General features: G+C 40.9%; 1 protein-coding gene across 2 annotated transcripts; it reads right to left on the reverse strand.

The window, feature by feature from the left end:
- Nucleotides 1-747: 747 nt before the first annotated feature.
- SPTY2D1 (SPT2 chromatin protein domain containing 1) lies at nucleotides 748-22,043 on the reverse strand. 2 transcript variants are annotated; one of them, XM_074336112.2, is made up of 6 exons: nucleotides 21,880-22,043; nucleotides 12,084-12,198; nucleotides 9,786-11,339; nucleotides 8,070-8,238; nucleotides 5,241-5,318; nucleotides 748-4,278 (listed from the first exon to the last, which is right to left on the reverse strand). In XM_074336112.2, the coding sequence occupies exons 3-6, from the start codon at nucleotides 11,260-11,262 to the stop codon at nucleotides 4,185-4,187; spliced, it is 1,818 nt and encodes a 605-aa protein (XP_074192213.2). In that variant the 5' UTR covers nucleotides 11,263-11,339; nucleotides 12,084-12,198; nucleotides 21,880-22,043; the 3' UTR covers nucleotides 748-4,184. The 2 variants fall into 2 exon arrangements, with proteins under 2 accessions (XP_074192213.2, XP_019570534.3); XM_019714975.3 differs by lacking the exon at nucleotides 21,880-22,043 and adding an exon at nucleotides 21,372-21,615.
- Between the last annotated feature and the right edge of the window lie 186 nt (nucleotides 22,044-22,229).

A 22,229-nucleotide genomic window follows, 5' to 3' on the forward strand; every position in this document is an offset into this window, starting at 1 on the left:
CGTAATCAAGTGTCTGGATGCTGATGGTAACCACTCTGAGCACCTCTTATAATTGCAGAAGTCAAATTGACTTGTACACGTTTTAAGTTTTTTTTCCTTTCTTAAAATGTGTATACATTTTTTTGGCACTGTGTATATGTATTATATATGTGTGTGTGTACATTTATTAATTCCTAAGGACTCATCTCAGTCGTCTCAGGCTTTTATTACAGAGGATCAGAACCTGCTTTTTTAATTAAAAAAAAATTTTATTGGGGAATATTGGGAAACTGTGTTTCTCCAGGGCCCATCAGCTCCAAGTCATCGTTCTTCAATTTAGTTGTGGAGGGCGCAGCTCAGCTCCAAGTCCAGTTGCCATTTTCAATCTTAGTTGCTGGGGGCACAGCCCACCATCCCATGCAGGAATTGAACCAGCAATCTTGTTCAGAGCTCGCGTTCTAACCAACTGAGCCATCCGGCTGCCCCAGAACCTGCTTTTCTTGGTAAGAGAAGTATATACCCAGTTCTTCCTTCCAAGTGTATCCCCAAAATGTTCTGGGTATCGTCTCTAAGCTGGTGGGGGGGCAGGAGAAGATGAGGTTCAGTGGCAGGGGCTAAGTAGGCTTGAATGTGTAAGGGAGAACCAACGGGCATGTATGTAAGGAGGCAAACCCATTTCTGAAGTCTGATGAGTCTATTGGGGTTTCTCAGCTGGAAAAATGTTCAGGGTGATGAAATAAGGAGTTTTAGTAAATAAATGCAAACCAGTGAAAATAACAATAAAATATTTTTAATGCCTACAATTTCTTTTATACATAAATTGCAAAACTTTCACCTGTATATGCAAAAGTAGTTTCTCTTGCAGGTCGACAGCACCAGATTAACAATCTAATGTATGCAAATGCTTTTTTAACTTGATTTGTCCATTAAGTAAAAGACATGATGGATTTAATAACTCCCAAGAAACCTATATTCCACTCTTAATCATACACTAAACACCTGAATATTTATTTCATCACGTTCACTCACAAAATAAATAGTAGTCTAATATTAATATATTTAGCACATTGAAAATAAACCAACCAGTCTTTCCTCGTATATTTATTCTCTTTCCAAACATGTTTTGGTCTCCTGCTATATCTCAGAAATGTACTACTAGCTGCTTTTAAGTTACAAAATACAAAACAGTAATTTATTTCTTGGAGAAAATCTTGGGGATTACATTAAAAAAATGCAATTTCAAGTTCCCATAGACTTTCTTTTTTAACAGTCTTTGAACCTTCTCACGGCACACATGTAAGGCTGCCTGTGACATGTGATACCCTGGCCTCCAAATGGACATAACTGCATTTAGTTTAGAGAAAATACAAAGACAAATTCTGAAAGTGGCCTTAGAACAAAGTGCCCCTTGCTTTGACATAGCAACATCAAAAGCAAGTGGGACTGTGCAATTAGAGCCATATGAGTTTTATGAAAACTACTTTCCTTTCACATCATCTGTTAAGAGAATGCCACATCCATGATCATGTAACATTGCAATCGTGAAATAACATTACTACATTCGTGAATTAACATTACCTAATAAAAGGCACATCTTCAAATATTGAATTAACAAAATCTGAAAATCCAAACAATAAAGAACACATTAAAAATCAAGCACTTAATTTGTAAACCTTGATAAAATAACAGCCTATTCCAGTTTCTTCGAAGGTTTGTGAGCTTTTTGTAAGAGTGGTCAGGGATTGCAGAACAAAATGGAAGACAGGATTTGGAAACAAGGCCAAGTTTGAAAGACTTAGAAAAAATTTTTTTTAAATGAGTGCCCTTTTATGTTGATGCTGAATACTAAAATCAGCCCTCTACATTATAAAAGAAACACTCAAGTGATAGACATAAGGACACAATCTGACTCTTCTGAGTTCTATAACTTTTATCTTGCACAATAGTGCCTTTCTGTACAAATAACTGCACAATATTATTGGGTAAAGTGCTAGTAAACTTTAAGCCACCAAAAATCTTTTCAGCTGTGATGAGCACTTGATTGTAATTACAGATTTCAAAGAGTATGAATATTGAAACATCTATACCCAAGAAAAACTTTTGAATAGGGGGATAAAGCATGTAAGTGACAGCAAAGGAAATAACAGTGGGTACCTTGGTTTTCTAATGTAATCCGTTCCGGAAGACGGAGTTCTGAAACGTTCGAAAACCGAGGCACGGTTTCCTCATAGAAAGTAATGCAGTGGATTAATCCATTCCAGAACTTTAAAATCAACCCCTAAAACTGCAAATTTGGCATGAATTTTACTATCTAATGATACCACAGATCCATAAAATTTCCGGTGTTCGTAAACCGAAATGTTTGTCAACACAGATGTTCGAAAACCGAGGTACCACTGTAATGTTCCAAATCTATTTTATTATATAGAGTATCACACTACCCTTAAATCAATTTCACTGAGGGTATTTGTGATGGGTGAGAGTTAACAGGATTTTCTGCCACCAGTGTTAACAGTTCTATGTGGAGCCCTGGAAAGGGCATTATTCCTAGTGATGATGACACCATAGGATAAAACTTCAAAATTAAATCCTCGCACTTTCAAAGTTTGAAATTCAATTCAAAATGAGTCACAGTCTTAGGGACTGGGTCATATGGTCATCCCATTAAGGGAGGCTAATGAATGGTCATCTATACTATCCAAACTTGAAGAATAAAGAAAGCTTTATGGATAAAAGAACACAAAAATTTGGGGCCTTTTGAAGAGGAAGGATTCTTTGTAGGACAACCTCTCCTACTTCCCAATCCCCACCATCCAATGGGTTAAGGTAGCCACCATGTTTATTGTAGAACTGTTCTACAAGCCTACGAGTTATGTCCCACTGTCCCCAACCCTCCACATGTAGAATCTAGGACAAATGCTCTCTAGCATCTTATCTCATTTTGTTGCTAACTTTCCTGGAAACTTGGCTTCTCTCCTGCCAGAACTTACATCTGCCTAATTGGAATTACTTGGACTTGAGGCTTAAGAGAGAGCAAGTCAATAGATATGACTTGAAGAAAGGTGAGAATGCAAGAAGTTCCACAGACCAGTAAAACCCCCGTTACAGGGCACATCCTTTTCTACCTGGGAAAAAAATGTCTTCACAGTGCATAGTTTGAAATAAAAGTGCAATATGGGCAAAAAGAGAAGGTGGTGCTCTTGATACACATGAATTTAGTTTTTGGTTTTTGCCATTAATTGCTAAGGAATTTTAAGATAAAAATGCAAAGTCATTAACATCAAGAAGTACAAGGGCACCTTGGATTCCAAAATAGCTCTATAATGGGGAAGAATGGGGAGGCGGGGAACCTCACATGTCACTTGCTTATTTTTTAAACTATTTCTCTTCCAACTCTAATGTTTGAATAAAATAAGTATTTTTCTTCAATATAAAAATGAGTTTTTAGATAAAAATCAGCACAGTAACGTCTATTTTACAATAAATCTGAAAGGAAAACTTGGAAAAGAATATTCTTACACTAAATGACATAACTTGTATATTAACTTGGAAAATTTTTGTTAACTGTCTAATCACCTAAATTACTAAGAATGCTCAGCATCCAATCCATGAATAATGCAGAATACCGTATTATTTATTCTACTTTTTACTTCAAAGTCACAGAGATGACATCCATATAATTATAAAGCCTACTCTACATTTTCAAGTTCCCAATCCAAACATAGATTAGAACAGGTCGCTTTATTGCTGACAACATTCACGGAAGGGCCAGATTCCTCATAAAAAGACAAAATTTGTAAGTTTGACTGGGAGCTGGCCATAGCCCTATTCACGCATCAGAAGAATTATGAAAGTCAAGAGACAATCTTTTTTTTTTTTTTCCTTTGTAAAATAGCAAAGGGACAGGAGAAGATCGGCTGCCTGGTGAGCAGCCCCACATTAGAGTGCACAGCTCATCAGGGTCAAGAGCGGCAGCTTGAACGGTTAACATCAGAAGAGCACTCACTGGGCATTATATTATCTGCTTTACAGATTTTACCCTGGAAAGTATTTGAAAACACTTTATGCTCAAACTATACATTATGCATTCCTTCTCCTCGAGGACCCAAATATAAATCTAAAATGATAAGGGGGCTTCTTCTGCCTGAAGGCAGGACTTCCTTGCAGCGGGTGTCTCCAGAACTTCACAAAAATAAAAGCAGCAGCTAACGCCTCTTCAGTTTCTTGGTCTTTTGGCGTTTCATTTCTTCTTCTTCACGTCTCATTTCCTCTAAGTCCTCTTGCATACCTAGTCTTAAACTGTCAAAAAAAAAAAAAAAAAAAAAAAGGTATGTGTTAATATATGTGAAACTACCACTTTCTTTAAAAAGCAAGAATGGAATTTCAACTGAGAGCTCAGATAGAATGTATTGATGCACTCGAAATGACTCAAGGCTTTATTTACCACTGAAAACAGATTTGCAGGTAAAATATTTTTTTACCAGGAGCCGCTGCCACTGACTCAAATTATAGTGGAAAAAAGACCTCACGTACAAACAACACACCTTAACATTCCCATTACAGTAATAAAATAAAAATTATCTCAACAGCATTTAAAAATAACGTTTATTTAAAAATAAAATAAAATTCTATGCGTGTCCATTCCCAACACTTTAATTTGGTATTTTATCTGGTTATAGGAGGGGAGGACAAGGAGAAAATGGCTTAATATTCTGGGTTGAGAAAGAGGTGAATTAGGTTAATACTATAAACAAAATAATCATTTGTTACTCATACCCAAGAAATCATCATTAGTTTGCTATCAGGTAGCCAAACGGTAATCATGCAGAGGGGACTGAACATCTCTCATCAGGTCCCGGAGGCCAGCAGTGGCATAGGTTAGCAAGACTGAGCTGTACCTGACGGAAAGGGAACTAGGATGGAGGAAGAAAAAGAAGGCGCTACAATGGGATCAGAGGAGGCCTCTAGCGGTTACCGTGTGCCACACGGGTGAGGCCCTGCACTAGGAAACCTGTCCACATTTTATCTTAATCCTCACAATTCCGCATTCGGTAAACACAGTGTGTTCTCACTCTACAAATGAGAAAACGAGATTTAGAAAGGCTAAGGAAATCTGTCTACAGCCCCACAGCAAGGAAGCAGGGTTAGAATTCAGAACTGTGTAGCCCAAAGCCCCTGCTCCCAATGGTGCAACTGAAGCAGCACACAGAAAAAGAATTTTTAAGACATGTCTACACAAATGTGCTAAGTTTTGTGCTTACCTCTTTGCTTCTTCCTTCTGCTGCTCTTTCCAACTACTCTCCATGTAACGTAAGGCATAATCACTTTCATCTGTGTATCTGAAAAGAAGAAATTCAAGTTGTTTAAAAAAAAAAAAAAAACTCAATTTTCTAAAAGAACTACATCTTCCTGTTTTTAAAATCAGTATCTTTATAACTAAATCACACACACACACACACACACACACACACACACACACATTTAGGATTATTCCTCCTCGCTTGGCAAGGAGTTTGGGGGACAGAGGATGGGTAGAAGTGGATTTCTGAAGTAAAAACAAATTAAATGAGCGCTTATTCCCCCCAGAAGGCAACTATTCCCGAATCTAATGCTGTTGAAGGTGCCAATCCAACACCTTCTATTTACATGATTATATTAAAGTCCTGAAAGCACAATATATATGTGAAAATTATTTTGCATAAAAACTTGAACTTCATGACCATCATGAGGTAGGACAGAACTTGAGAACAGAGGAGACTGAAGCAAATAGGTTAATGGGTTGACCAACATTTGATTTTTAATCCAGTTCTTTCTTCTCCTAAGTATCTTTTTTAAAAAGATCTCCTCTCACATCTATGGCTTCGAAGGAGGGAGCACTTGTTGATTGATAGGCACTGTGATAAAGCCCTTCTGTTCTACATATATACTTCTTCATTTAATCCTTCCAAATGTCATTTTAAAAATAATTCCCTCGGGCTGGCCTGGTGGCTCAGGTGGCTGGAGCACCGTACTCCCAATGCAGAGATTGCCAGTTGGATTCCCACATGGGCCAGTGAGATGTACCCTCTACAGCTAAAACTGAGAACGGCTCTCCCTGGAGATAGGGCTGCCGTGAGCAGCCCGTGAGCAGTCGGAGGTCAGTGTGAGCTGCCATGGGCTGTTGTGAGCGGCCGACCGACAACCGACTGCTTCAGTCAGCAGAGCACAAGGCTCATAACACCAGCATGGGCCAGGGAGCTATGTCCTGCACAACTAGACTGAGAAACAACGGCTAGAACTGGAGGGAGGGAGGAGGCGGAAAAGGGGTAAAAAATAATTTACTCAAGTTTATCCAGCTAGTATGTAGTGGAACTTCCATTCAAACCCTGATCTTTCTTCTAGACCAGAGCTTCTCATACTTTAAGGTGCACATAAATCACCTGGGAACCTTATAAAGCCGATTTGGATTCCGTAGATCTGAAGTGGGGCCTGAGAGCCTGCGTTTCTAACAAGCTCCCAGGTGATGCCAATGCTGCTGTCCAGGGACCACACTTTTGAGTCGCAAAGCTTTTTATACCAAAGAAAGAAAAGCGGGTGTCAGATCAGACCAGCTTTCAACATAGTAGCTGTGTGGATGGCTTTCTGATTTCAAAGCCAATCTATTTCTTTTTTTTTAGTAATTTCTTTTTATCTTTCCCCTTCTTCTGCCTCCCCCCACCCCCAACTCTGGTTCCAGCCGTTGTTTCTCAGTCTAGTTGTGTAGGACACAGCTCCCTGGCCCATGCTGGTATTATGAGCCTTGCGCTCCCCCGGCTGAGGCAGTCAGTCGCCGGTCATTAGTTGGCCGCTCACAGCAGCTCACAGCAAGCTCTCGCAGGCTGCTGGCCGCTCATGATGGCTGCCGGCCACTCATGCGGGCCACTGGCCACTCGTGGCAGCACACAGTAACCCACGGCAGCCTTCGGCAGCCCAGCTCCAGAGAGAGCCGTTGTTCACAATCTTAGCTGTACAGCTCACTGGCCCATGTGGGAATCGAACCAGGGACCTCTGTATTAGGAACACGGTGCTCCAACCACCTGAGCCACCGGGCCGGCCCAAAGCCAATCTATTTCTACTACACCAAGCTGCTTCATTCTAATTAAATACACATCTTATAAATATGACAAGTTTAAAAATGGATATTTTTTGGCCCCCGTGAGGAACTACACAAATAATTCTGGATTAATTATTAAATATTAAGTGTCGAAGGAGTAAATCTAAACAATCACGCAAGGATTCCTAATCAAGAATTGTATTCAAGGGGCCGGCCCGGTGGCTCAGGCGGTTAGAGCTCCATGCTCCTAACTCCGAAGGCTGTCGGTTCGATTCCCACATGGGCCAGTGGGCTCTCAACCACAAGGTTGCCAGTTCAATTCCTCGAGTCCCGCAAGGGATGGTGGGCTCTGCCCCCTGCAACTAAAATTGAACACGGCTCCTTGAGCTGAGCTGCCTCCCGGATGGCTCAGTTGTTGGTTGGAGCACGGGCTCTCAATCACAAGGTTGCCAGTTCAATTCCTCGACTCCCGCAGGGATGGTGGGCAGCGCCCCCTGCAACTAAAATTGAACACGGCACCTTGAGCTGAGCTGCCGCTGAGCTCCCAGATGGCTCAGTTGGTTGGAGCCTGTCCTCTCAACCACAAGGTTGCCGGTTCGACTCCCGCAAGGGATGGTGCGCTGTGCCCCCTGCAACTAGCAATGGCAACTGGACCTGGAGCTGAGCTGCGCCCTCCACAACTAAGACTGAAAGAACAACAACTTGAAGCTGAACAGAACCCTCCACAACTAAGATTGAAAGGATAACAATTTGACCATTGTTCCCCAATAAAGTCCTGTTCTCCTTCCCCAATAAAATCTTTAAAAAAAAAAAAAAAAAAAAAAATTGTATTCAAGGGATTTTACAGTTAAGATGGCATAGCAGATGTTACACACTTTCTACTGTTGCTAATAAAATTTATCTTAATCTTGAGGAAAAAAAGAATTGTATTCAATGCCTCTACTTATTAATGCTTACTTTTTTCCCCTTACCATAAATTATTCAAAATAGAAAAATGTATATAAATCTTTAGCCTTACTTTTTTCGGTCATAGCCAAAGATTTCTCGAATGTGCTTGGATATTTCTTCCTGAGGTTCTCCTTCATCTTCAATAAAATCTTCCATTTCAGAGTCATACTCTTCATCATCCTCCTCTTCATACTCTCGCTGCCTTTTGTAACCTCTAGGGAAGGAAAGCCTTTGAGGACCTAAGAATAAAAAAGCCATTATTTACAAAAGCATTAAAACTTAAAATAATCCCAACAAAGTTCTATGTAAACTGAGATTTTGAGAACTCAGTTTTCTCTAAAACCACAGCCAGGGAGCAGGTGCCCAGCATGGAGTCATTACTACATCATTCCCGCTACTTCACAGTATCCACAAGGAACAGAATTTTCCTGTCTATCCCAGGGCTTACTAGAGCGGTCTGTAGTAGTCCCCATTCTTCTAGATTTAAAAGACTGGCAGAATTTCTAAACAAAAACAAACAAACCCCAAACAACAAAAAAACAATTACAGAGCCATAGGATAACTAACTTAATTTCACAAAGACACCAAAAATAACAACCTACCATCTATCACCATAATCTCATTAAATTTTTTTAAAAGTCAATAAAGTAGGAAAGGTTCTCAGAATTATGGATAATTGTTCAAACCAAATAAAGTTTGACTTTATGAAAAACTTACTACATTATGCTTATTTTTGTCATTTTACCAAAAGAGTGATTAAACTTTTTGCAAAAGATAGGCATTGATCAATAGACCCATATCTGGAAATAACTGCTTTCTAATCCTTGATTACAGACACTCCTTTTGTTCTTCTAAAGTTCTTAATATGCAAGGCTTGTCTCATTAGCTCACAGTTTCTTTCTCATCTTCAGCACTACTGACATTTTGGCCCAGATAATTCTTTGTTGCAAGGAGATGTCCTATGCACTGTAGGATAAAAGCAGCATTCCTGGCCACTATGTACTAGATGCCAGTACCATCCCGTCCCCAGCTATGTCAATCAAAAATATCTCTAGGCATTGCCAAATGTCCACTGGGGATCAAAATCGTCCTTGGTTGAGAACCAATGCTCTAGCTGAGTTAGGAAGTTAAAAACATGGAATCTCATCTTTTGTTTCTTTTTATATTCTCTATGGAGCCTAACAAGTCCTTTAACAAATGCTTATTACCATGAAGAAACTATGACCTAGTAGCTGGTAGGTGCCACCAATCCCATACCTTGGGACAATAGATTCCTACAGAACTAGTAGCTAGGGCCTTGACGTCGCCCATTATAAGGAGCAAAAACACAAGAGCAGTCTGAAACAGTTTCTGGCACATAGTGGTACTTAAATATTTGGTGAATAAATAATGCAGCAAAAAGCTTCAAGCTTACAAATACCCTGCAATCCTTGAAGACACGTTTCTCTCGTCCTCATGAAAAGGTACAGATGAATTCATTCATTCATCTTTATAAGGCACATACACTCACCCTGTCTTCCAAATCACATAGCTAAGTTTAGTAAACTTAGATCCATTTTAGGGGTAAACAGAGAGAGCCCTAGATACCTCTCTTTCTAAAGACTTTTCCAAGCCATGATCACTAAAGAAACTCTCAGGTACAGGACAAAGCATCAGGATTCTATCAACATAAGAGTACAATGAAAGCCACACAGAAAAGTTACAGGACCACTGGTTAGATAAAACAAAGGATGTTTTCCAATTTCCCAGTGTCAAATAAATACTCCAGGGTGAAGGGCAATTTTACCTTGGGCAGATCTGTAGCCAGATAAGGGAGGCTTCATTCCGTTCATCTGTCCATTGCTGGACCGGCTAATGATATTCTTGGAAGAAATTGTTTCTGAGACAACAGTGCACTTGGGCTTCAGGGGTGCGCCTGAACTAACTGTTCGCCCAGGTCCCAAGCTGCTCACTGGTCTTCCAGGACCGGAACTACTGACAGTTCGTCCAGCTGGAACTGAGCCACTTACTGACCGACCAGGACCAATGACTGACCTCCCAGGGGGTCCTGAGCCACTCACTGGTCGTCGAAGGTCATGTGGACTGTTCACAGGCCGCCCAGGGCCACCAGAGCTGCCCACCAATCTCCCAGAACCACCTGTGCCACTGATGGGTCGCCCAGGCCCAGGGCCACTTGAGCTGCCTGCAGGTCGTCCCGGGCCATTTGTACCGCTGACTGTCCGTCCAGAAGGACTCTGGACTGTCCGTCCATAAGGACTGAAGTCACTAGTTGACCTCTTCATTCCACTGACCGATCGCTCAGGTCCTGAGCTGGAGCTGCCATTCTGGCGCCTGGGAACGGGGCCAGAAGTAACTGTAGGCTGAGCACTCCCTGTGCTGGGCCGCCCAGGGGCTGAGCTGGAGCTGCCACCTGGCGGCCTGACACCTGCACTCTTAGGCTTATTATGTGGGGTGACCGTGGACCCAGGCCTGGAATGGCTAGGATGCGGAGATTTTTTGGCTTTGTGCTCAGCAGCAGATTTCTGAGTCCCTTTAGCAGAAGTCTTTGGGACACCTGGTGAATAGGTACTCGAGTGGGTCTTTCTAGCCCCATTGAAAACAGGTCTGTCGTGGCCCTCACGAAGCGAGGGTTGGGAGCAACTGCCAGATCCTATTTTGGTCCTCTCTCCTGGCATGGATTTAGATGAAAACAAACCTAAGTGTTTCTCGTTAGCTGTGCTGGGTCTGGATTTCTTCTCAGCATGAGGAAGGGGAGTACCCTTGGAAGGAGGATGCTTGTCCCCAGAAACTTTGCTAAGTTTTGTGCCCACACTTTCTTTCTGAGAGGGTACCTTTTTGGTTGGAGGTAGTCTTGCATCTGTCTCAGGTTTCTTTTTCCTATGCTTTCGTTCAAGAAATTCTCGCTCCTTAATTTCTTCAGCAGTCATAGGCCGCTCTTCTGTTTTCTTCACTACTTTGATTTCCACTGGTTCGTACTGCTTTTTCTCCGCCAGCCTGAGCAGATCAGTGAAGTTCATGAGTGGTGGGGCACTTTTAAGGGGGACCTTTGGTTTGCTTTCAACTTTGGGAGGTTCTTGCTCTTCTTCATACTCCGGCTCTGATGCTGCTTGATTGTATTCTAAGAATTCATCCTCTTCTTCCATCTCATACTCTTGGTCTGTTCCCTGACTAGCGTGGCTTTCCATTGCTTGCCTCTTCTTCGCCTTCTCTTCAACAGGAATCCCATCATAACCGTGGAAATTATCCTTTGTCCTCTTGGCCATAGCTCTTGCTTTCTTGTCATGTTTTAGCTCAATTCGCTTTTTCACTAGTTCTTCTTTTCTCTTTTTCTCTTCTAAGGCTAAAATTGACAAAACCAGAACACATTTCAAGGTCTCAAGATAATATGTTTATCTGAAATCAGTAGGTAGCCAAAACACAAGCTATATTTAGTTTGAAACAATACAGTTTGAAGACATCTAGGAATCAAATGGGGAAGTCATTTGAACAAGTATCAATTGAGTCATCTTAACATAACGAATGGGTCACATATGGGTTTTCTATATGACTAAGCAAGTGAGAGACTTGGCTTTTAGCTTTAAGTATAGAAAATAGTTCATACCCAAAAAAAATATATCAAGTTAAGGCAACATTGGTACCCACTTAGCAGTTATTATGAATCAATGACTACTCAAACTCACTGAATCAGTCTCCCTGTCATTTATATGAAGCAAAACCACTTTTTAAGTTCACTGGTATTCAAAAATTGCCTCTATTTTAACCTTGTAGCTAGCACTCTTAACAACAACAACAATAATAAAAATACAAAATAGATTAAAAGCAGATTCAACACCAAGGTCAAAGAATGGAGTTTTTATTGAGGCCCTTATTATGGTCAATGACAAGACATGGTCACTATCCCCAAAGAGCTTTTAACTTAAGAGGGACTAAAAGATAGCGGCTATACTAATGATCAACATAAGAACATACATAATGTTGTAAACACAGCTGACTCAGACACACAAGCAACAACTCCATTAGCCTGTTACATTATTACAGCTAGTTGTGACGTGGAAGACTTTAAAGTAAGGCTGTAGGTACGAACCTTTTCGTCTGAGCTCCTCTTCTTTTCTTCTGAGAAAAGCTTGTACGGCTGCTGATTGGACACCCTTAACTTTGGGGTCTTTTTTGGAAGGACCCACTGCCAAACTGTACCTTTTCTTTAAAAAAAAAAAAAAGTGTAAAAGTTATAAGCAATTCAACTTTAAAAACATATTGTCTATTAGATGTAAGGCACTGTGCCAAGAGATGAGAGGTTTCAATGTTGACTGAAAAACCTATTCTGAATATTTGAGATCATATAACCCGCATTAAAGCTTAGCCATAAAATTTCAGGCTAAATATGATTATGGATAACTATTTTTATGTGTGGTTTCTCTGTAACATCCCAAAAAATGCATAAATGAAAAATTCAGAGAAACACTATTTTCAGGCTATTTCCCCAAAAAGGTAAGGTACCTGGACCGGGGACTGGGAAAAACAAAATAAAACAAAACCAAAAGCCACCACTTAGAACAGATTGTTTTACAATTCTGATTTAAAAAACCAGCCTTCAGGGTGGCTGATTAGCTAAGTTGGTTAGAGCGTGGTGCTAATAACACCAAGGTTGCCAGTTTGATCCCCACATGGGCCACTGTGAGCTGAGCCCTCCTTAAAAAAAAAACACAACAAACAGCCTTCTTCAGAATTAAGCATTTCAAAGTCCAACTTTTCAAACAAGGAGAGAAAACTACTACTCACAACTGTGTTCTTTCCTGAGTACCCTACTCCGGATGATTTTCTAGTAGGGATTCGTGGCTACATAGGTTATTTTGCTTACAACATGAATCACTGAGATTTTACTCTGACTATAGGCAAAGGCTGGTGGCAAACCACAGCTAAAAAACATTTCAAAGAAATCTAAGAAGCAAGAAGGGCCCAATTCTCTGTAACCTTTAACAATGTACCTCTTAGGTTCATTAAATAATAATTTGCCACATAAACTCTTTTAGCCAGGTTTACGTATCACCCAAAGAGTGAACACTGTTACCATTATCCTGGCACAGAAGGTCTTTCTCTGGGCGTAGTTTTTTATGTAACTGCATTGGGAAATCACTAAAATTAGAATACTGTTAATTTGAAGTATGAAAGGAAAAACATTTCCATTTTGTAAGTATCTATCATTAAGGAAGTATGATTTATAGAGCTAATAACTCAGACTGGGATGATTCATCTCTCAGACCATTCCACATTAAATTTATGCCCTAACAAGTAAGATTTTTTTTTTTTTAAGATTTTATTGGGGAAGGGGAACGGGACTTTATTGGAGAAGAGTGTACTTCCAGGCCTTTTTTCCAAGTCAAGTTGTTGTCCTTTCAGTCTTAGTTGTGGAGGGCGCAGCTCAGCTCCAGGTCCAGTTGCCGTTGCTAGTTGTAGGGGGCGCAGCCCACCATCACTTGTGGGACTCGAGTTTAACCAGCAACCTTGTGGGTGAGAGCCCACTAGCCCATGTGGGAATCTAACTGGCAGCCTTCGGAGTTAGGAGCACGGAGCTCCAACTGCCTGAGCCACCGGGCCAGCCCCCAAGAAGTAAGATTTTTTAAAGTGCCCTCCCTCTTTTGTCCTATTAGGCAAATGATATTCTTATTCCCTGAACCTGTTGCTGTGCTAGGTAGTTAAAAAAAAACAAAACATTCAGAACAAATTGAGCTACTCAGGAACCAAACAATGATCCCCAAAACGTATATGAACTTCCTGGAGGAAAGCCAAAGGATCCATTGCTTACCATTCGACTGCCTAACACAAGGCATCTTAAACAGGCTGGAACTTCTAGCCAAGTTAGTCTACCAATGAAGCAGCTGGCCACGAAAGCAGGCCCTAATCCAACCTGAAAAGTCTGCAAGATAGCAATGCTAAAAAGTCACACATCCCTGAGAGAAATACCAAGACAGCAGCCAGAGTCCTTTCCCAGTTACCTTGGCTGAGTCACAATGAGATCCTTTAAAAAACCCGTATCTTTGTAAATTCAGCTGTAGACCCTTTCCACAGTGGATTGGGGACCAATATTTAAAGGAGAGGTAAAGGGATACTGAGGAGAAAGGGACACACAGCTTATCTAACTATATAAAATTGTCCTGGTTTACGAGAAGCTCAAACATTATCCACAAGAAGCTCACATTTTCATAATGGAAGGGCCACCGTGAGTATGATTCAAGTTGCACGAGATATATACAGATTCATAAGCAGAGGTGCACACACTCATTCCACCCCATCAGGTAGATTTGTAAAAAGAGAAAGGCTGGATTTTTAGTGCTAAGACTTAAGATTTTCCTGTCCCTGTCAATTATATAGCCCATAGAGTTACCTTCCAAATCACAGCTTATACAGTGTTTCCCACAGAAAAATGCCAATATACAGGTTTGTGTTATTAAAATAGGATTGGTTTGTTATCTAGATATTACAGCAATGAGCACTTCCCAACTTGATTTCAGGATAGACACCTTCCTATCCTGGGCCTTTAAGAGATAAGTAATGGGATTATGACAAAAAACTACTCTTGACTGAATACAGGCACCCAAAGGAAAAACAACGTAAATGGGCAGTTTAATAGCGCTTACCAACAGGCTTCAGTCATTCACATACCACTTCCATTTTTTTCCCTTTTAGTATACCACCTGTATTATTATTTACTAATTTTAAGAAAGTACCTAATACCACGACTTACTGTTACAGCTTTACCCCAAGTACTAATATCCATGAAATGGCTGGTTTGGAAAGCTACTTATATCTTTCCAAATTATATCAAAATATATAACTACTTTTTTAAAGGAATGCAACCATTAGAATAAAAAGTATTTTTGTATCACCTAAAATCATGGGAGAGCCAGAGCTACGTGTACTGAGCTTTAGGAAACACAGACTAAGGAACATAAATACAGGAAAGGCAGACCACAAGAAACAAGGAGGGGCAGGTAGTTCAAGACCTCGGATTCACTCAGAAAAGAATCCCAAAAGCCAGCATAAAACTGACCATCTTAGCCACATAGTGTATCTCATTTTTTCTTTCAAAAGTTTTTATTTGAGAAAAAAACAAACACATGCTTTATGTTATTAGAAAAGTCAACACTGACAATAGAATAAAATTTCATTACCACCATTTAAATTTACCTACGTAATTGTCATTTTTAAAGTTCTACGTATATTGTTTTTAACCCGAAGAATTAAAATATCCTTGCTGAAACATTTAATGGTCAAAGAAACTAATTATCTCTTAATTTTAGTTAAACCTGAGAAATAATTATATTAATTTCTCAGTTCAGGGATGTTAGGCACCAACTTACAAAGCATTCATTCTCCACAAGATATTCTCTTGGCCTTTGAAGGCATCTGTTTTCAAACTTAATATTAGAGTCGAGTAAAAATTAACAACGAGGGTTTTCAAAATAAAAATGTCGGCTGGCCCGGTGGCTCAGGCGGTTAGAGCTCCATGCTCCTAACTCCGAAGGCTGCCGGTTCGATTCCCACATGGGCCAGTGGGCTCTCAACCACAAGGTTGCTGGTTCAACTCCTGCAAGGGATGGTGGGCTGTGCCCCCTGCAACTAGCAATGGCAACTGGACCTGGAGCTGAGCTGCGCCCTCCACAACTAAGACTGAAAGGACAACTTGAAGCTGAACGGCACGCTCCACAACTGAGATTGAAAGGACAACAACTTGACTTGGAAAAAAGGCCTGGAAGTACATACTGTTCCCCAATAAAATCTTTTAAAAAATAAAATAAAATAATAAATAAATAAAAATGTCATCTATTTTGTATAATCATTTATCTAATCTATTTTGTATAATCATTTATCTATGTAATCATTTATCTATGGCCTATACATTTTACCATATTTTCTGATACCTATCACCATGTAGTGCTACACTGGGTATATGATTTCATTGATATGAAATGTCCAGAACTGGCAAATCCAGAGACAGAAAGTAGATTAGTAGTTGCCAGGGGCTGAGGAGAGGGGGAACGGGGAGTGATTGCTAAAAAGGAGTATTTTTGAGGATGACGAAAATGTTCTGCAATCAGACAGTGGTGATGGTTGCATAACTGTGAATATACTAAAAACCACTGAATCGCACACATTAAATGGGTGGGTTTTATGGCCTGTGAATTGTATCTCAATAAAAGTATTTAAGAAAGCTTCGGGCTGGGATTACATTACATTCTACTTAACAAGGCAGGACTATTTGGCACTGTCCCCTCCATCAGATGGTCACATTCAGCTCCAGCAGCAGCACATCAAGATGCACCCAGGATTCTGAATCCATTCAAGGCACCAGCTGCTTCATTGTTTCAGCTTCATGAAAAGCAGCTGCACACGAGTTTCTTTCACCCTAAATGTATCCATTTCATAATATGGCAAGCCATCAGTCCTTCTGCTGGGCCCCAATAAATAGTCCACAACAGTGAAGTTTATGCCATTTAAATACGGTATCAGAGATTTTGCCAAGATTTGTAATTCTGAAGCCAACAGACCTAGAAGACATTAGGTCACTTTAAAACACATGTGTTCCTTGGATTGAGATTATACTGTTCGGTCAGATTAAGAAAATAAGAAGCTTTCAGTCTGGAAATAATGTGTTCACCAAATAGTATGTTATGTTGGAATCAACAGTCAATCCCTTCTTGAAAGCTATTCTTTACTCAGGAGATAACATATTGTTGTCATTGTAGAGGATACAAATTTCCGGATAGTTACATACACTATAGAGCTATTATTGGTTACAATTTAGGAGTTAGGAATAGTCAAATATAGTCTTAACTTTAATAATCACTATACAATTTCTAAAATCTTCTCAAAACATCATAGCCAGGGAATGAATGTAGGCCTGGAAAACCAACGGTTTGCATTAGGCTTTGCTTAGCTGGGTAGCTAAGAGAGTGAAAATAAAACCACCAAAAAGCTTTCCATTTAGGATTGCTATTGAGTTAAATGTAAAATTTACTATTAGAGTATTTATAAACATATACCTGATTATAAAATGTAATATCAGAGAGGTACTTCAGAGCCTTTCGCCCAACCTCCATGTCAGAAATGGCCCAAAAAGGACAACTGTGTATTTACTAGCTGTCACTCAGTTTGTAGCAGTCTGAATTAGAACCTAGGTCTGACTGAGGTCCAAAAGTGTTCTCACCACAATAAGCCTCACTTCTTAGTTAATTCCAACACTTTCATCTCCAGCTCTAACCTCAATCTTCAATGCCTTTCTCTAATTTCCACCTGCCTCTAGGACAGTGCCATTACCTCAAACAGGTCCATCACTGAACTTTCTATCTTATCTTCCCTCCCCCTCAGATTCTATTTCTGTTAACCATGCTGGCAGTCTCCCTACCAGGCCGGAAATCTCTCTCTATCCACCAGTTTCAAATGCTGTTGGTTTGGCCCTTCAATTTCTCTCCCATCAGACTTTACTGGACACTGAGAAGTGTCATCAAAAAACCAACAGGGTTACTGCCTAAGGCTCTATTAGGCTGGAGTTGGGGCTGAGCTGAATGAGTTCAGTGGTGCAAGCTGTATAGATTGACAACCTTCCTCTCCACCCCATATCCAATATACTCTCCGCATTCAACACAGGTTCGTGACTAAGAACAAGCACTCTGGAACCAGTCTGTCTGGATGAGATTCTCTGCCCTGCCATTAATTAGCTGTGTGACTCTGGGCAAGTTTCTTCGTCTCTCTGGGCCTCAATATCATATGTAAAAACAACCTTCCTTATAGTCATTATGGTGATTAAAGTAATTAATATACATAAAGTGCTTAGAACAGTGTCTGGCACAGAGTAAGCACTACAGCTGTTAATTGCTGTTGCTATTATGTTTCAGAAAGAGATTATCTAGGTAATGATGGGGAAGAGAAATAACAGAGTCTCTGTGGGGGCAGTAGTTTCTAAAAGACCCTTTCCCTAAAACACTGTTTGAGAAGTACTGCTCGAGGCTAGAAATCCAAAGCTGCACCAGTCACTGGAAAAGTCATTTTCGGATCCAAGAGTGGGAGCAATCCAGGTATAATCAATTACAGGTCAAGGGTTCAAAGTGACTACCTGAAGAAACTTTTTTGTTGGCCCATACTGCTCTTTAAAAGGAAATACAATAACTGTAACAAATGGTAGGCTTCTTTTGAATACACGGAATTTGCCATCTATCATTCTATATCCAGATTACTTCAAGAACTTGCGTTATTTACCTGGCCCCTGAAGACATCTGAACTCGCCACCCCAGTTAAAGTCCCTGGGCTCCATTTTCACACCTACATTCTTCTCCTTAAGGGGCTACAGCACCCCAAATCCTTATATATCTGGTACCACATGAAGGTTTCTCCTTTAGTTTTTGGTTTGAGGATCACACCAGAGTTACGGTACCTTGTCTGGGATGATTCTCACAATCTGACTGCGAGAAAGACCATGTAATTTGTCTCATGCCCTACAAGCCATCAATTACAGCTACCTGAAACCTAAAGGAATCCATATTCTAAACTCTGCTATTCTATCAAAACAAGACAACCATTTTGTTTTTGCTAAAAGAAGGCAATCCAGTTATAATCGATTACAGGAAGTGAAATAAGTGCAAGGTTCCCAAAAATATCTTTTCTCCTTTAAATACAAACAGAGCTAAAGACAATGACTGGTTACATCACCTTGATCAGCTGTTATTTTGTATTCAGATTTCCACTGGGAAATGATCCTGTGCCTAATATTTCCAGGCATGATGCAATCCTTTCTGTTTTAACTAAAACATTATAAAAATAACGAATATTCCAAACAGTGGAAATGACAGATGTCCCATTAGGAAAATAAATATTCATTGCTTCTCAAGCCAGATACCATTCGTAGACACCTCTCAAAAATAAAGCCCTGCAAAGAGTTTGAAGCAGCTATACAGACAGGTGTTTTAGATTTTAGCCTCCCTTGGATTTCAGTCTAATCAACATTAGTGGTATTTCCTTTCTGTAGTAAAGGTCTGACATCAGAATTCTGAAGACTGAAATCTGAACGTCAGCTCTGACAGGATCCAAATGGAGGGTAGGGGAGAATACAGCTAAAAGGGAGAAATAAACCATGGATTAGAGAGGGTTCAAGCTACAGCTGTCCATTACTGCAAATCCTCTGTAGTTCTCAGACCATCAATCAATCAGTCAATCAAGTTTATGTCAAGCAGGGTGTGTGTATGTGGTTTGAAATGTTTCTTGACTTGGATGGTGGTTTACAAGAATATTTGTTTTATAACAATCTGTATTATAGTGTGCCATATATTAAATTTCATAATTTAAAAAAAGGAAACTGGGGTTGGGAGACTCTTCAGCTGTATCAATTAGGCTTTATTCCTTTTAAAAAATATGAATATGGCAAAATGTTAATATATATTAAATATGGGTGTGGGCATACTCTGTATGTTTTACAAGTGTCTAAAATTTAAAAATATATATTTTGTAAGAATGTGTCTCTTTCCACAGCTGACTTAAAAGGAAGAGGAATCCTGCTGAAAGACAGCGTTTTTCCTAGGCCTTATATACACTGTTTGCACTGATGGTGTACTCTAAAAGGCTTTACTTTGAGCTGATGAAGAATATAACTTAGAATAATTAGATGAATCCAATTAAAGCAAGATCATGGAATAAATTTAACTAGTCTTGCTCTATTCCTCAACAGTTTCTTTTATAATGTATTTTCATCTGATGTAAAAAGATAAGCATTATAATGCTGCTAACTAAATCACACTTCTAAGCTTACTAGCTTTTTGAGTGGAGTGGGTAAGGAAAAGCATGCTTTCATAACATACATACCTGTGTTCATCTATTAAATTTTAAATGACCTCAGCAATATACCTGTTTTCCTTTCTGCATCCAATCTTTGTTATTCCAATCAATAGATAATGTATATATTGTGAAATATACACATATTTTGAAATCTGCTTTTGCTCTGGGAATGTCTACTTTTCTTCAGCAGTTATCAGTTTTTAGAATAAGAAACAACTAACTTGATTCTTGGTTCTAATTTTTCCACAGAATGTTCCTGGGCATCAAAGGTAGTATTAGCACCTATTTTTAACCTCCACTGAATTCAGGAAGATCTTGAATGAACTATGAACCTAATGCAAATATCCAATATTACCAGACCTAATATTGACGTGCCTAGGAAATTTACAGATGCACGAAGTAATTCTGTTCAAGGTTTCAAACGTTTAAGCCCAGAACACCAACCTGCAGAGCTTATGACTCATTGGCTTAGGAGAATGATTTTATTAAGAGTACTTGGGATGGAGATGGAGAGACAGATAATAAACTGGGAGATATCAGTTTTATGTACCAGTTATTTTACTACCTTCAAATCAATGTTTTCAAAAAGGTAATAGAATGGACCAGCATCAGAAAACAAGCACAGGAAAGAAAAAAAGTAACATTTTGCAATATACAAAATTCTAAGAAATGGCAGCTCAATGAATTCCAGTCGAATTGACTTTGAGAGCTGTTTGAATTCTACATCTGTGCTCAAGCGGCGGGTATCACCATGCAATTCATCGGTTCACAGCTGTGCTGTGGGTACCAGCTGAGGATCCAGAAATGAATCGTTTATGCAAAACAGCTACAACCCCGAAAACCAGGCACTTGCCACCACTTCAGTATTTGGATTTTAAAAGTCTTACACCGCGAATTGGCCAACGTCACTGAGCAAATGAGACCTCGATTTCAAACAAAGACGAATCTGGAAGGCCCCAAGGAAACGGAAGCTGAAACAAGCTCACCTATGCTGTTGGTGGCCAAGGATTTCGTGGAATCCACTCAATTTCTCTTGCCAATACAAAAGGTGATCCTTGGGAGGCGATAACTTAATCACCTCGTTTGCTGAGTGGGTGGGGCCACAAATCAACAGAACTTGTTCTGGAAATCACTAATGTTCGACCCGAAAATAGGCAGGAAATCATCAAGTTTCTAAAAGCGCTGACCTCCCAACATACGTGCTTCCTCCCCAACGTTTGGGCAGAAGTTTATGGCGAAGCCAGAAATGACTCGATTCCACTGTGTGCCAGGCACGACTCCACTCACCAGCTCTCACACAACTCAAACACCCAAACCGCAGGAGTAACTGAGCTGGCAAACCCCACTCGCCGGAAGGCTCCCGCCTCACATCTCACGCCTCTCTTCACGCCGGAGTTCCCAGAAGTACATGCCCAGAAAAAGGAAATACAGGTGTTCAGGTCTTTCCTCTCTCGGAGCCGAGAGGCGGATGCCTGGAAGTTCCACCCGATACACATTCCGAACTTGGAAGATCAGGATCTCCTACAGGGGCGCCCCAGCGGCTACATACCGGTACGTTGTTGACTCCCTGTCCCTTGGAAGCTATCATGAGAATTTCCCGGAAATCCATGTTGACCGAAGCGGAGAGAATGGGCCAGGTTCTCGGAAAGGAGTGAAACTACGCCTTAGCCAGGCGGCCAGCTGCAGCCCAGTGAGCAAGCTGGCCAACCCCTTTCCCACCCCGCCCCAGCACGACCACTTCCGGCGCCTTCCAATGCCGTCTGCCCGCCCCCTTTCCTCAAGCGGCCTATATCCTTTCAGGTCCGTCGCTCACTCGCGAGTCCCTGGCGTAACTTCCGCTCTTAGGCTCTGGACACGTAGAAACGTGGTACGTGGCTGCTGACGTCATCTCTAAGGGGCGGGACTAAGCCCTTAACCGACCAAGGAGACATGGTCTAGTAAACGACGGGGTGTGGCTAAGGCAGAGGGCCCCTTCTCTGGCGGCTCTGGAGCGCGGCCTGATAACGATGGCGCTCCTTATGAGCCGTGGGTAGGGAAAACGAGGGGGTGGGGGTTACCTTCCAGGCCTGGGTTCGCTGGGTGTCACGGGTGGACTCTCAGATTCGAGAAGGCGGCGCCCCGACAGCAGAACCGACAAGTCTCGCGCAGGAGTTTTCAGTTACTGGTTTCTAGGCGCTCGCGAAGCCGCGCAGGCGCAAACGACACCGACTGGTCCTCGGTCTTGGATGCACATTCATCACGTCCTGGCACATGGCTGTGCTCACCTCCTACACAGATGCAGGCATGCCACGTGTAGAGGCACCCCCTTACTGCCTTTGCCCCATTTAGATTAAAAACTCCACGTAAGTCAGCCAACCGTGTTTTGCTCAGTGGATGCATGAAGGAGGTCCTCACAGACCCTGCCTGG

This window comes from Rhinolophus sinicus, chromosome 14 (assembly GCF_057876585.1).
Source record: "Rhinolophus sinicus isolate RSI-liver-muscle chromosome 14, RSI-T2T, whole genome shotgun sequence".
NCBI lineage: Eukaryota > Metazoa > Chordata > Mammalia > Chiroptera > Rhinolophidae > Rhinolophus > Rhinolophus sinicus.

What these genes read in the sequence shown, in the direction of transcription:
- SPTY2D1 (XM_019714975.3), bottom strand. Translation starts at nt 21,431, where the DNA reads ATGGATTTCCGGGAAATTCTCATGATAGCTTCCAAGGGACAGGGAGTC. An exon ending in TTTGGCTATGACCGAAAAAA is followed by an intron (nt 5,319 to 8,069) that starts GTAAGGCTAAAG and finishes TCTTCTTTTCAG; the next exon opens with ATACACAGATGAAAGTGATT. An exon ending in CAGAAGGAAGAAGCAAAGAG is followed by an intron (nt 4,279 to 5,240) that starts GTAAGCACAAAA and finishes TTTTTTTGACAG; the next exon opens with TTTAAGACTAGGTATGCAAG.